The following is a 15110-nucleotide window of genomic DNA, read 5'->3' on the forward strand; positions in this document are numbered from 1 at the left end:
CACGAACAGAGCAGAGGGTATGCCCTTGTCTGAGATCAGAACATGCAGGATGTGAGTGTATTCCCTGTGGTGTATTACTGTGCTCAGAAATACAGGTAGGTAGTGGATTGCTGGGTGCTAAGTTTCAAGTTACCCATCTTCCGATATACCTAGTCTTGAACTATAGCATAGTTCAAGATCTGAACACCTGCCTGAGCAAAGGGATGAGCTATGTTCAGCTCAAAGCCAACAGAGGACTTGTCTTTGGAAGGGATCAGTAAGCAAAGAAAGTAACATAATTGCAATGGGAATGCGACATGATAATAAATAAAAAGCAAAATGCTCTTCCTGTGGAAATCTCTGGGCTCATTTTGTTGTGTGCGCTGTACCATATGTTACCTTAGACACATATGAAGCTGAAACAGTCCAATATATCTTGCTATGCATAGCTGTATTCACAGACACAACCTGCAAATCGTATGGGTTGTAGGGAGCTTTAAAGTTGTTCCTGTTTCGTTGAAGACAATATATATATTCCCCACTATCTTCTAGCACTAGAGGTTTCTGTCAAAAGAGGAAATTATTTGTATGTAGATATATAATTTGTTTTTCATGATTACAAGTCATATATCTTTAGATTTTAATATGAAAAGATAAATACAGTATCCAAACATTCTTATAATAAGCTTAGCAATAACATTGAATTGACCAGCAAGTTATTCTCTTATCACATTTTTCAACTCTATTATTTCCACTCTAAATAATTATTTTTCAGTTCTACCAGCAGCTACTTCAATATTACTATTTCTTGTTGAGAAGAGTCTCACATAACCTTGTTAGTGTTCTAAATTTTTTATCCAAACTTGAAGAAACTTTTCAATAATTAAGTTTCACCACCTATAAAAACTGTTACACACTGTTAAGCTTAAAAACCACCACAAAGCCTTTAAGTAGCACCTAACAGTTAAAGACTATAGATATCAGTGGTATCTAGGCGTTTTGAAAATGCATCATTGTAACTCGAAGAAATTGTAGATTTGTGGACAACTATAATGATTCCTAAATATTTTGCAGTCATACCTGAAATCAGAAATCCCAAGGGATAAACACAGATTTTATTTTCATTTTGTGTCCAACACATTTCACAACATTGTGCATATTGAAAGAAACCTGGTGAGGGTTTTTTTCTGTATTGTTTATTATTTTTTGTTCATGAAAAAGTGTGTGTTTAACTTATAATTAAACATTAATCCTAATGTTTAATTATAATTAAACCATATATGTGTATGTCTGTTAGCAAATGCACCAAACTAGTAAGAGAACACAGGTAGCCTCACATTTGGCTACATCAAGAACAGACTGCCCAGCACCACTCAACAAACACTGCCCTCGTGATTGGCATGTCTGATCAGGACATACATGACCACAAGTCTGCTTAGTGCTAGAATAGCTTAACTGTGGGGAGCACTGTCTAAGTGCTACATTTAAGTGACTCCTATGCACCCAGAGCTGGAATAAGTAATTTTAGGAACCACTATTCTCCTCTTGGTATAATTCCAGGTATCATCTCCTCCCAGAACTCTGCTATGGCTCTGAACATTGCAAAGTGTAATTCACTTTCCACTTCCTATTTCTAAGAATTAGAATTCAATCCTGCTAATAAGAATTCTAATAGCTTTTTCTTCTTAAACATTTTGTTGATTCTAAGAACAGATCTGTCCTTTTTCAGAAGCAAAAACTTGCAGGAAATAAGTATTTTAGACATATAACCAATATAATTTCTGTGTAACTGCACAGGATGTGCAGAAGAAAGGTAAAAATCACCGTAAGCGTGAACTTCTGAAATCTGGCAACATCAGCCTCTCTAGGTAACAATTCAGATGATTGCACATTTGTTTGCCAGCCAAGTTTGCCTCGAAGCCTCAAGATATGTGTTATAGCATCATCATCAATTGCTTCTGGAGAAAAGAAAAAAGGAAAGGTTGAGGGTTTTTTTCCCCTTAAACATAAATTCTTTAGATTCATTATACATGCCAGTCAGCCATTCATTCGTTAGTTTCCTTGCATAAGTCTTAACAAGTGTGGAGGATTGCCATAATGTTATTCAGACTGAGTTGGAAGACACTGAAAACATGCCCTAGAAGGTCTTTCCCAAAAAAAGAAAATAAAAGAAAAAGATATTCCATCAGATATTCCAAATTTTCCTGCAACTGAAGAACAGTGATTCAAATGTCTGCAAAGTAATTTTAACTTCCTGAGATTTTACACTGATCTTTTGATCTTTGATGTAATTTACACAGCAGCATTGAAAGTACTCAGTAGAAAACATGATTTACAGGCCAAAAACCTTTCCAAATGCTTAGAAGACTGAAAGAACGACAAAAGGCTTCTGAAGCCAGAGCAAAATCTCAGCCGAACAAAAAGAATGTTGAAAACAAAATACTAACTATTTTTCTTCTTGATATTTAAAAGAAAGTCCTATTTACATGGACACATACCTCCCCTTTAGAAATCAGACCAATCTAGTCCAGTATAGAAGAACAACTCCCCAGCTGAACAAAAATACTGTAACATTATGGAAAACAATTTGAGAAGTCCTGGAAAGCATTAAAAATATTTTTTTCCCCGTGGTTTTTAATCCCTATTACAATGTGCACAGGAAACAACCTTGCAAAAGAAAAGGGAAAACCCCAAAAATAGAATCCAGTTGCGGTATCACTTCCTTACAATTTTCAGGCTTCAATGGAGAAATAATGGCCAAAATCTACTTTTCCCCACACTACTCCTGGAAGGCAAGTGGGAAAACATGACTACTCTTCGCAAATCTTCTAATTAAAAGAAAACTTACTGTAGCTAACTACAAAACATAAAAAAAATACAATAAAAATTCAGATGCTGTCTGAAATTCTGCTCTGAGATCAGGTATAAAAATAGACCCCAAACATCAAAACGTAACTACAGAGGGTAAAGCTGTTAGCCTTTGAAACAGGATTTAAAATGACAGCACTCTCTCATTCACAGCTCTATCAGCTCTCCATTACATGTGTACTCTTACTCTAAAGGCAGGAAAGAGATGAGGAAAGACAGTAGCTAGTTGAGTATATTCTCCATTAAATGAATGTAAATCTGAAGTAAATACACCAGCTGTACAGGCATAACTGACAGCATAGTCTTCCCCCACAGTGCTACAGCTTACGTACCTGTTCTATCATAAGAATAAACTTTGGTTCTGAAGGGCTTTTTAGAAGGTCTTTCAACTTCTGGTTGCTCACGAGTCTTTTTATGGCAACTTGGCTCCAAAACTGCTGTTTGCATTTCAGTCTTTCTAACATTATCTGCAACTGACACATCAAAAAGGACAATATTAGTAATTTAAAGCAGATCATTATGCACAATTATTTTATAATTTAACCTTCCTACGAGTTTAAATTTCTGCAGTGCCTACTTCCCCAAATGCATTCTGATGGGTTTAATATTTGTATATAGATATACACAAGATGCTGTTTCTTTTTGTTGACAATACATTAAAACTTGTATTCAGATCATCATTCAGTACGGTTGAATGAGAAATGTAGTACTTGTCTCCTATGTATATCATGAGACACAGAGGATAACATTCACTTTGGCTTTTGTCATTTGCTTGGCCATGATTATTACTAGAAAACTTTTTCATCCATTCTGAAAGACAGAAAGCTTGCACCCCAGGAAATGCACTGCTCGGCAACACCCAAATCATTGGCACCTTACCAACACTGTTCTAGCCACAAATGTAAAGGACAGCACGAATGTAAAGCACAGACTACTCTAGAGAAAGTTAACTTCATCCCAGCCAGAGCCACTACCACCCTACACTTCAATGCCTTGTTTAACAAGGCAGTTTCTCAATTTTTGATGTGCTGAAGGACACAATTGATTCAAAAATGTTTCCTGTAAGTTTCATTCAAAGCCTAGTCCAAAACTGACTGACAGTAAATGAACTCCAGCTTGCAGATTTGCTTGAATTTTGACCCGTTGACATCAGTTTGAAACATACAATGACTTTCAAAGAGCAAGAATTGTGATCACAAGGGCTGCTCAGTCTTTGTGAGTAGATCCCTTTCCCCATACATACAACCATGAATTATGGTTTTGTATTTTAGAGAGATGATCTCACTTCACTCTTCAGGAAATCCCAAATTGGTTGGAGGACAATAGGAAAGACAATTACATATTTAGTTTTAAATATAGTATACTGGAAAAGGCATATTCGAGACCCATTACACAGCCTTCTCATTTAAAGAAACTTTCAATAGGTAAATCTACACACAAAAGAAGTATGGATAACTAACTTTTTAAAACGAGAACAAACACATGCTCTTATGCACTTTACAGTTGGCATACTGAGTTATAGCCTGTGTTACATCTCCACTATTCCATTTTTCCCTTTTTGGTTTTTGAAAGACGTGAAGTTTTGCAGGAGTCTTTTTCTGTATTCACCTGCTACAGGTAAAGTGGTGTTTGCATCGCCTGTAATGCCCAGTGGAAGAAGAACATTCCCTTCCAAAGGCTTTAGAGAGAAGGACAGAAGTTCATGCTATAGCTGCGCACTGCAATGTTATATCTCACCAATATTAGAAGCCCAGTAAGTCTGTTATTTTCAGCAGGAAAAAAGAAAATGAACTATCAGATGATGCTTGAAGCAAAAACTGGAATGCTTGTGACCTACAGTACTCTGTTAGAAATGCATTGGGGGACACTGTACATTTACAACTGTTTCAAAAACAACAGTTACAATGATGAGGAAAGAAAGCCACCTCTTTTATTACCGCCCTTTCTGCATTCTAGCTACTTTACCATGCACAGAAGACAAAGGTGGTGTGCCAAAACCATGCCAAATTCCTTTGCAAGCAGAAGCTGTGGGAAGTGTTGTTTTCAAATACTCACTCTTTGACATTAAGGATGTTGGTTTTGTTATGCTGCTTCTTGATTTCTTTGTCTCATGCTCTGAAATGCTAGTAGGCTGACAAACAGATTCTTCCCTTCCCTCCTTATGTGTTCTTGTGAGTCTAAAATTGAACAATATAGTCTTTTAGGAAGGAAAAAAAAAAGGAGAAGATTCAGTCATACAGGCTAGAACAATCAACTAAAATAAGACTCGTACAATGGTTTGCATTTATGATTAGGATACAGCTGTCCTATGACACAGAATAAGAGCTTTGTTCATGATGAATAAAATATACAGTGAGGGTGGGGAAAGAAATCAAAATAAAATTACAGCCCTACCTCTTGTGCTATAGGCATCAGAAGCAGTATTACATAGAACCTGACCATTATTTTGATTAGCCTCAAAGAGAAGAGAGCTTGAAGATTAAACTAAGTTTAAGCTCTGGGAAACACAACTAAGAAAATACTACTTAAAAAAAAATCAATGCCATAATTTGTTCTCATTCTTAGTAATTCCACCAGCATGGTATCTGCTATGAAAGCAGAGACAGAATAAGCTGTATTTTGTAAATCAAATGCTTTCCTAGAGAAAGCATAAAAATAAGAATCCTGTATTACAGGATTTGTATTACATTGGAGGTTCTTCAAGTTCATTCTTAGATTTGTAAACCAATCTGAAAATCCCTTAAATAAGTTCAATACACATAAAAATGTAATTCAAGGTTAAGCTAGAGAGCTCTGGAAAGTATATGCACTACATTAGCTTGCCTGTATGAAAATGTAAGAAAAATAACTATCAGCAGTTAAAATGAAAGAAAAAAAGAACACAGGAGAGTCAGCTACACCAAGTTCTTACACATCCTACAGGTGACTTAGCCTCTGCATGCACTAAAGCAGACACAGTTTAGATGCATTTTTAATCAGCAAAGTTCCAAAAAAGTTCCCTTGTCAGGACAAAATGAAAAATAAATAAAAACCATCAAGGAAGTAGTGATTTCATGCACAGTTTCCTCTCATTTACCCACTTACATCTTTAGTAACAACCAAAAATAAACCACAGGAACAGTGGTGGGAAAACAAATCACGATAATTATGCTTCAACTGTTGGTCCAACTCTGTTGTGAATATGCTGTAAAAAATTCAGGCTATATGATTCAGACTGCAAAAGCTAATTCATAATCCATCTTAAAGTGGCAATAGCATCAAAGAAGAATCACTTAGAGCAGCTGAAATTGTCTAAAACTCATGTGCCAGAACTTTCTGCTTTAGCAGCAGCCGCCACAGTCTATACACATGTACTTCCCACAGAAGAATGAAATATCAATACACAAGTCTTGAAGTTTCTCTTTCAGGACAGCATTCCATCATACAAACTCCTAAAAGGAAGGACAGGCGAGCACTGTTCATTAGAAAAATACATCTCAAAGAAGTTCCTCTATTCCATAACTTCTTTCTTCTCCAGCTAGGACAGTGCTGCACTGTGCTGGTCTGCTATCATCTTCCCTAGATGAGTAGATCAGTACAAACTTCCTCAGTAAAGGCCCTCATTCACTATGAATTATATTTTCCATGCAATAATATGCAATCAAATATGAACATTTATTCCAAAAGATAAGATGTGCAAACACTGCCTGGAAAGAAGTATTATGGTGGTTAGCAAATATCTTGTAGTTGAGTCTATGAATGGAGACTCGATCTTCTTTAATTCAAAGATACAGGGGTATCCTTTATTTTTGGGTCAGGGAGCTGTTATAGAATCCTTTCTTGACAGTCTCAGAGCACAGAAGACTTCTTAAAGAACTTTAGAAAACCTAAAAAAGGAGCAGAGAACTAGACTGTACGGAACTGGATGGCACAGCCAGTACACACAGTTCTGTGCTAAGAGGAGTTTTGCCTTCAGAAAAGAGGAGTGAGAGCAAAAAAGTGAAACGTCAGCAAATGCAACCCCGAATAAGATTCCTCTCTTGACTGATGAATGATAAAGCGCTGGCAAAGTCAAATACAGTATGTGAAGGATGAGACAGAAATCTGTTTGTTAGCAGCCCCTGATATATACTAGTAGCAGCACTTACCATGCTTTTCTTTAGACAAATGTAAAAAAGCCAAAAATTTCAGTGGGCAAAATACACAAATACGAAATAACTTGTACTGTGAGCACTAAAACTAATGAAAACTGGCAGTTTTCTAATCCATGCTTTAATACTCCCCAATCGCTCCCCAGAAATACTTCCGCCTTCAATTTCTCTCACATCACCTACTAATTAGACAATCAGCAGCATGTATTGTGGCTGATGATACAACCAGAATGCAGATCCTTACTGGTCAACCACCTTCTGATGTCTCGGATGGAGACCACTGTGCCTAGCTCAGGACCAATGTAAACGGAGGTCCCATTATACAAAACCTGATTTTTCACAAACTGAGAAGTTCCCATCCTCCAGATGTCTAAAGGTCTCATACGAGTTCAGATGCAAGAGAGCAATTAGTTCAAAATCCATTGAGAAGAAACTGACAGACAAATTTCATTAACCCCTCCAAAATCCAAAACAACCAAAAAAACCCAAAAAAACCCCAAAATAATTTAGGATAAAATTCCCCAAGCGTGGTTTTAATCCAATCTACAAAATTCAGGAATGCCTGTAAGAAGGCATTCATGTCTCTTCAGCCTCAGAAAAATATTTTCGCTCCTCACCACCTGTACAAAAGGGAAAGGAAACCAAAAGATGAACTGCCAGAAGATTGGCAATTATGAACTTCCAGAGCTTCCTGCCACAGGTATCTGTGGAAATGACAGTACGAAGAGGTTCAAAAAGGGAGAAGACAAGTTCATGGTCAACAGGTTCATAAACAGATACACAGCAGCACTACAGCCCCAAACATTCATAATCCAACAGTTATGGATATAAGGGGAATACACAGGAAATGAACCACTGAAGGCAGCCAGACAGGCCTGTGTGGTCTCCCTAAATAGCCTCTGCTCCTACCAATGTTAGAGACAGAATCCTGGACTTCACCAATCCCACTCCAGCAATCTTCCTCAATCTTCAATTCTTGGCAAGTAAACATCATGCCTTCACCTTATTGTGCCACTTCAAAGGGTTTTTGATACAGTATTTGAGAGCAATGTGAACACGCCTTTAGTTTCACTTCAAGACATTAAACATTAAACAAATAAACTCAGTCACCATGTTGTATCATTAAATTTGAAAAACACTGACAGTTGTCTTTTTATACATGTGACACCAACACAGTTCATAGGAATACATTTGCAAAGGTTCATATAGTCTGTCATTGCCCGTTGGCTAGACCATATTCTGCTTGCAATAACTTCACTAGCACTTCTCCAGATTTTCAGTGACATAAACCAGATCAGACTCTATTGCAATGGGCAAAAATTGTAAGGTTTATGCTGAGCATCAATCCAAGCTTCACAGGATTCACAGAGCAGTCAAATAATTCAGCAGAAGACACCCATTGCTGTTTCAAATTTCAAGTAGCAGAGAACAAAAAGTTAGCATAAAGAAACAGAATTTCACATACACATTTCCAAAACAAATGCCCTCCTCTTTTATTGCTGCTTTGGGTTTTCTTTCTCTGCTTGCTCTGTAAACTGCTGTGCGAAGAATAGGGTATTTCTTCTCTCCTGAGGATAACTGGGACAAAAGGCAGAGAAATAAATTAATTTCAATAACTATTGAGTGGTCATATACTAAAACTAGAAAAATCAAAGGTGGCATATATTTAACAGCCATTGAAAACATTTTCAAACCAACTGATGGCTTAACTCAGCTTTCATTACAGAGTTTCTCTGAGTTAAGATATACAGCATTTTATGTGCATGAAAATTTACTTACAAAAAGAATCTTGAGAAATGACTTAAAAATAATGGTGCTCAGAGCACTAAAATCAATGTCTAGTATTTTCATATGGAGTATAAAATTGCTTTCTCCTGTTTCCACCAAATAGTTAAAAACCTTCAGAAAAAGAAATTCAAAACTTAAATTGTTTTTCAGGACACTTGAGCTGAACACTAACTACACAAAAGTATTTCTGGTAATCATGTAAATTAGATTCATTTACATGGATTTATAGAGGGAGTAAGGGATTCACATATATAAAATCAGAGGTCTGATTTTGGTTATTCAAATTAGCAACAAAAAATAGAACTCTGCTACCGTATACGAAAGATGAGAATAAAGAGTTTATACTGAATAAGAAAAACCTAAGATGATGTAAACCGGAATATAATGTCTCTATCTCATACTTGAGAGCTACAGTTTACTGTTATGAGAAGATATTTTAAATGCTGAAGGCTAATTCATACTGTAGCATATTTGGTAAAAGCAAGCATGTAAAGTGAAGCTCTCCATTGTACTCTGCTTTGGAGAGACAGAGATTAATGGGTTATAACAAATGAAGGAGATTCCACCAACAATTGCAGGACTCTAGCTGGGTTTTAAGCAAAACCATTTTTCTTCCAAATTCCTGTATTTTAATTGTTACTCAGTATCAATTATTCCCTCCAGGAAAATGCCTCACAATAAATAGCAGCCTCTGAAGTTTTCCTTATGAGGCTCCTAGGAGGAAGACTTTCACTCCCATGACTACACAGGCATTATATATCTAATTAACATGTATTCATGTAACATTGCCCCAGGCAGAAGCCAGATTTTAAAAAGAGATTATATAAAGAAATGTTGTATGTAAAAATACTTTCAATCTAGGATTATCCTATGCATACCAAAGCTACCCAAACAAAGGATGCCTGCCTACACATTACTTTAACATCACTTCCTTCAGTCTGACAAAACATCCCAGTATCCCCAAAGCCACACTGGCAAACAAAATCAGCTGTGCAAAAATTACAGCTCTGTTTATATTTTGGGTTTGGACCACTCTTAAGACACCTCTAAGAGCTCAGCAACACTACAGTTTCAACAGTCACAGCTGGCCAGGCCCAGAGTTCAGTCCAGCAGCACACATGCAGCAGTGCTGGCATTGATTTATGAATGCACAACATAACCCTGACTGCAGGGTTAGCAGCAACTGACAAGAGCTTTTAAAGATCTCATTTTGGGCTGTTGGGCACCCAGATTTGGAAAGGATTCAGGAACATACATGCTTTTGTATTTCACTCTAGCTTAAGACAATATATAATTGTAACAGTAAACTCCAAGTCAGACTTTAAGTATAACATAACTATAGCTAGGAGGATATTAATTGCAATTAAAATACTAACACATAGTCTAGTTTAAGATCATGTACATTCTCACCCCTTTACTGTTGTCTTTTTCACTGCTGTCAGCTGGTTCACTCACAATATCCCTGCTTTTTACCATAAGCAGTGCCTCTGCCCTATCTGGTTCAAACCGGAGACGAGATACTGATTTTTCTTTCAGCATTTTGCTTCGCTCATCCATCTGGTGTAGGAGTTCTTCATTCTAAAAGTAAGAAAATAACTACTGAATTAAATCTGTAGCAATGACTGGTTCCCCACTGTGCCTTCAGAGGGAACTTCATACCTGAGAAAATCTGCATGCTTTGTTAGAAATCAGGTGGTGTTTGGATATTTGCTTCTGCAATGTTGGAACTTAAAGTTTACCAGGTTGACAAATGAAAAACAGTTAATTGCACATTAAGCAGCAAATCAGATGATTTGCTTTGAAAAATGAATAATGTAGAACTATAAAGGCAAACACATTAACTGCATTAATCACAATTCAGACAGAAGAATGTGAATTTTTACAAGGAGCTCTACAAGACAAAAAAAAGAATTTCTGAATGTTTTAGGAGTTATATATTATATACACTATGCATGCAAAGCATAAAAGAGCCTGAAGAGATATTTTGAGGATTTGTTAAAATCCTAGATCCGGCCAAAAATAGTCATCTAAAAAAATCCAGTTCAGCAGGACTATTGTACTTTATTAACCAGAAAGATATTAATACAGTGTAAAAGAGCACTGAAAACAAAGACAGAGCAGGGGGCTTCATTCCTGATTTGCAAGTCTCACTCAGCTATCATAACAGCTTAGTTTCCCAGTTAGGTCCCTTCTCCATTTCACATGCTTCACAATCACAACATCACCAAAGCCTAGACATGATGATACATAACACGGTAAAACTGTTAAGCATTATAAAACTTTAACTGGTATCTCTATTTGCAGTTAATTATGAACTGCAAATATATATAAAATAAAAATTAGATAACACTAGATTACTGCAGATCAACACCTGCAAAATTAGGGGTAGGATCTGGCTTGACATATGGTAGGTCACTGCATAAAACCAGCCTGTTTTAAATGCTGCTGCCTGCTGACATCTGCTTAAAATGGTCAAGGAAAAGCAGCTCTCTTCTTCCACTGATCTGGCCTTTGTGATGGACAAGAAAGAGACATGTAATTGGAGAAAGCAGTATTCATCATCTTCCTTTCATATGTTACTAGCTTACAGCCCGTATCTCACAGAATTAAATACTCTCACTTCCCACTAAAAAAAAGTGACTGACATCCCAATAGCTGCTATCTAGAAAAATATGCTTTACTTGCATTCTGTTATAAATCATATGAACTATTTAGGCAGACTACTTACATTCAAGAAGCACCACTGAAATTATGTTGCATATTGCATTTCAGTGATTTAAACAGAGTACATAGAAAAACAAATGCTGCTCTAAGTGTTAGCTGCTAGCGCATATTACATAAAATGATGTAGATAAAATAGAAACAGATAAAGATCTCGACTTGCTTCATATTCAAATTGCAAGAGGCTTAATCACTGGCTACAGCGTCTTTTGGTCTGGGATTTGAAATGCCATGTAAGAAGTCAAGGAGGCAAGTTTGCTCATCCCCATAGCAGTTAAGGAAAATTGACAGCAGAAAATAATTTCATGAGGCTGCAAATTTAGCTGACCTCCTGAGCTCAGTTTTCTTCTCCTTTTTCTCTAGGAGCCACAATTAGCCCTTTGTATCAGGACTTAGGTCACTTAAAATTAGGAGATGGAAGGAAGGAGGACTTGTCTTATCCCAGTGGCTGGGATGTCTTCTGAAGCCACACAATCTTTTTCAGATCTAGCTGTACAACAGTGGCAAAAGGTCACTATGCTCACTGGATTAAAGATGAAGAGCAAGATGGTAAAGCATGAATATACCTGAAATTCCATCATGAGCTGAAGAGGTTTACTGAATCCTGATCTAATATTAATGTGGAAGTTTAGTCTATTTCTGAACATCTGGTAACACTATTTTTTTGACAACATAAAAGCATCCTGTGTTGAGAAGTGGCACTTTTCCCCTTCTTGTAGTATTACTTTACAAACTGAGTTTCTAACAGTCTGAAACAGTTTCAGCAGGGAAGTAGCATGAGAATTAGTTGAGGCTGCTGCAAGGAAATGGTGACAGTAATCCATTCAAACCGCTCCTGCTAGATCCAGGACATCCATTCACATCCCCAAAATAGAGAATGCTGCTCTTTCCTCTCCACTTCTTACCGCTCAAACAGTAACTAACATTCCCACAATCAACACACTTTCAGACATCACCTGCATGTTCCCCAATTTATTTTGTGCAAAACAGCTGATTCACACCAGTGCAACAACTAACCATGCACCAGAAGTGATCACAGCAGCTCATAGCCAAACTGGCAAGCTCCAACTGAGCAGTAATAAACTCTTTACCCATAACAGCTATATCCACAAAGACTGAAATCATGCAAAGGAGCGTGGCCAGCAGGTCAAAAGAGGTGATTCTGCCCCTCTGCTGCGCTATGGGTGAGACCCTCAGTACAGGGAAGATATGGAGCTGCTGGAGAGGGTCCAGAGGAGGGCCACAAAAACAACCACAGAGGGGTGGAACACCTCTCAAGAGGAAAGGCTGACAGCATTGGGGTTGTCCAGCCTGGAAAAGACTTGACTCTGGGGAGACCTTTCAGTTCTTAAAAGGGGCCTATAAGAAAGATGGGGAGAAACTTTTTAGCAGGGCCTGTTGTGACAAGGTAAGTTTTAAACTAAAAGAGGGGAGATTCATGCTGGATGTGAGGAAGGAATTATTTACAATGAGGATGGTAAAACACTGGCACAGGTTGCCCAGAGAGTTGGGTAGATGCACCATCCCCAGAGACATTCAAGGCCAGGCTGGATGTGGTTCTGAGCAACCTGATCTAGTTGAAGATGTCCCTGCTCACTGCAAGGAGGTTGGACTAGATGGCCTTTGAAGGTCCCTTCCAACCCCAACTATTCTATATGGTGCTATATACACTAATATATATCATATATTCTATATGATTCTATGTATAATAATACTATATAGGCAAAACATTTTTTGATACAGAAGCAGCTATACTAGCAATAGCCATGCAGAAGTAAATAATACCTCTAACAGTTAAGCTCTGGAAGTTAACACAAACTAAGCCACGGCTAAAGAGAAGACTTACTTTTCCACTACAGGCAATAGCTTTAATACTTCTCCATTCAGGGATCGAACGCACAATCTTTCTTTTGGCACAGAAAAAGCAGTGAGAGGCCCCCGGCTCTGCTCACCGTGTCCGTGGCTGCTGGCTTGGCTGTTACCTCCAAGTGGGAGCCAGCGGGTGGGACAGGGCAGGGCCCCTGGCTGCGAGCAGTGGCCGTTGGGGGGACCGTTGCAGGGCACTCGGGGTTAACAGCTCTCCCCAGCCAGGTTGCGCTGCCTGGCCCTTGTAGCATCAGCCGTGGTGCACAATGTACCAACCTCTGAGCGGAGGGCAGTCATCGCAACAGTGAAACCCAGCAACTGAGAGAGGAAGCAAGGTTCATTTGTGGTGAAAACTGTTCAATTTTTGGTGAAAACCAGTACTTGGTAATGCTGAGTAAAGCCAATAGTAATTTCTCTCAACAATTTCTGTACTATGGCTCTGCATCATGGAGAGATGCTTCAAGCTATGAGAATTTCAAAGAGACATTAATAAAGCAAACAGGTAAAATAATCAGATGTTACTAGCCCCTCAAAGTCATGATGCACTAAAGTGGAGTTTTTAAAGATAAAACTATTTAATACTTCAGTATCTTGAAATCAGTCTGTTTACAAGCTTTCTTAAGTCCCCAGTGTATACACATTACATCCTTCAACTTGTTTCTCATTAATCATAACCTTATTTCATAATTGAAAGAACAAAGTGTACTTTAAGAAATGTAAGGATATTTTATCTGCACTGCCTGACTGCCAGAAATCTGAAAAGGAAAAGTCTGTTCAGGGCTAACTCATCCATGCTTGATTTGACCATGTGGCTTTCCCTGAAGATGTAAATGGTGACTAATTCTTTATTTGTTAATCTGAAACGCTTATGCTCAAAACATGATTTTTTCAAACGCTTTAATATGAATAAATCTGGCTTGGTGAATCAGTAACAAATGACATACTAAGGAATTTGAATCTCAAGAGATATAACGAATAACTAAGTACTTGCAGGAAACTCATCCGTTTTTTCCATTTATGCACAGGAGATTTACATGCAAAGCTCCTACTGAAGCTACTTCTAAGTTAAGATTGACCAGCTGTAAGAATACAGAAAATTGGAGTGCTGAAAAAAGTAGCATTTTCCAGCTGTTAAAATATAAGGCTTGATTTGTATCTGCAGGTTTTTCTGTTTATAAATGCTTGGGGTTTATGAAACATTTAGAAAGGATGACTCCTGAGAACTGAGACTTTCAATACTCTTCCGTTATTCTAGGATAGGTTCAGCTGAAAACTGTTCACTTTTAATCCAAGAATAAAAAATTCTTTTCTAAGTGCCACTATGAATCTGGATGCAATTAATTTGAGGAGCAGCTCTGGTTATGTTTGCTGACTTAAATAACTGCATGAATCTGGTTAATAGTTGTAACCAGAAGCATTCTATGTGGCTTTCAAATTAACTTCCAGTATTTTACTTTTTTGGTTACATATGGCTGTATTGACACATTGTTTTGTAGATTTATGTAAGGTCGGGTCACTGTGTGTGGGAATTTTGCACAAATAACATTACTGCAAAACTGATTGAAGGATAGCATGATCCTAACCAAATAAAGCTAACAAAATTAAAATGAACACATGCAGAAAAATGTACAGCGTGCTAAAGCAAGCACTGTATTTCATTAGGGAATATGAAGTAAGGTTTCTAAAGTAATTTTGACCCTAAAACATCACAAACCTCATCTGAGGGCATTCAGGAATGGTTGGAGAATACTAGGAGGA

The 15110-nt window shown here is 37.6% G+C and overlaps 1 protein-coding gene across 17 annotated transcripts in view; it reads right to left on the reverse strand.

Moving 5' to 3' along the window:
• The window catches only part of DNAH14 (dynein axonemal heavy chain 14), a 48916-nt gene that overhangs the window by 25141 nt on the left and 8665 nt on the right, over positions 1–15110 (reverse strand). For 16 of the 17 annotated variants that reach the window (XM_030499302.1, XM_030499297.1, XM_030499292.1 and 13 more), the window contains 7 exons: positions 13439–13670; positions 10176–10343; positions 8443–8555; positions 4903–5024; positions 3180–3320; positions 1804–1937; positions 379–543 (listed from right to left, as the gene is read on the reverse strand). In XM_030499302.1, coding sequence (XP_030355162.1) covers positions 379–543; positions 1804–1937; positions 3180–3320; positions 4903–5024; positions 8443–8555; positions 10176–10343; positions 13439–13603 — 1008 coding nt within the window. In that variant the 5' untranslated portion in view covers positions 13604–13670. The remainder of the gene's footprint in view (positions 1–378; positions 544–1803; positions 1938–3179; positions 3321–4902; positions 5025–8442; positions 8556–10175; positions 10344–13438; positions 13671–15110) is intronic. The other variant, XM_030499309.1, reaches the window with a different exon arrangement.

The sequence above is a fragment of the Strigops habroptila genome, chromosome 10, assembly GCF_004027225.2.
Source record: "Strigops habroptila isolate Jane chromosome 10, bStrHab1.2.pri, whole genome shotgun sequence".
Lineage (NCBI taxonomy): Eukaryota > Metazoa > Chordata > Aves > Psittaciformes > Psittacidae > Strigops > Strigops habroptila.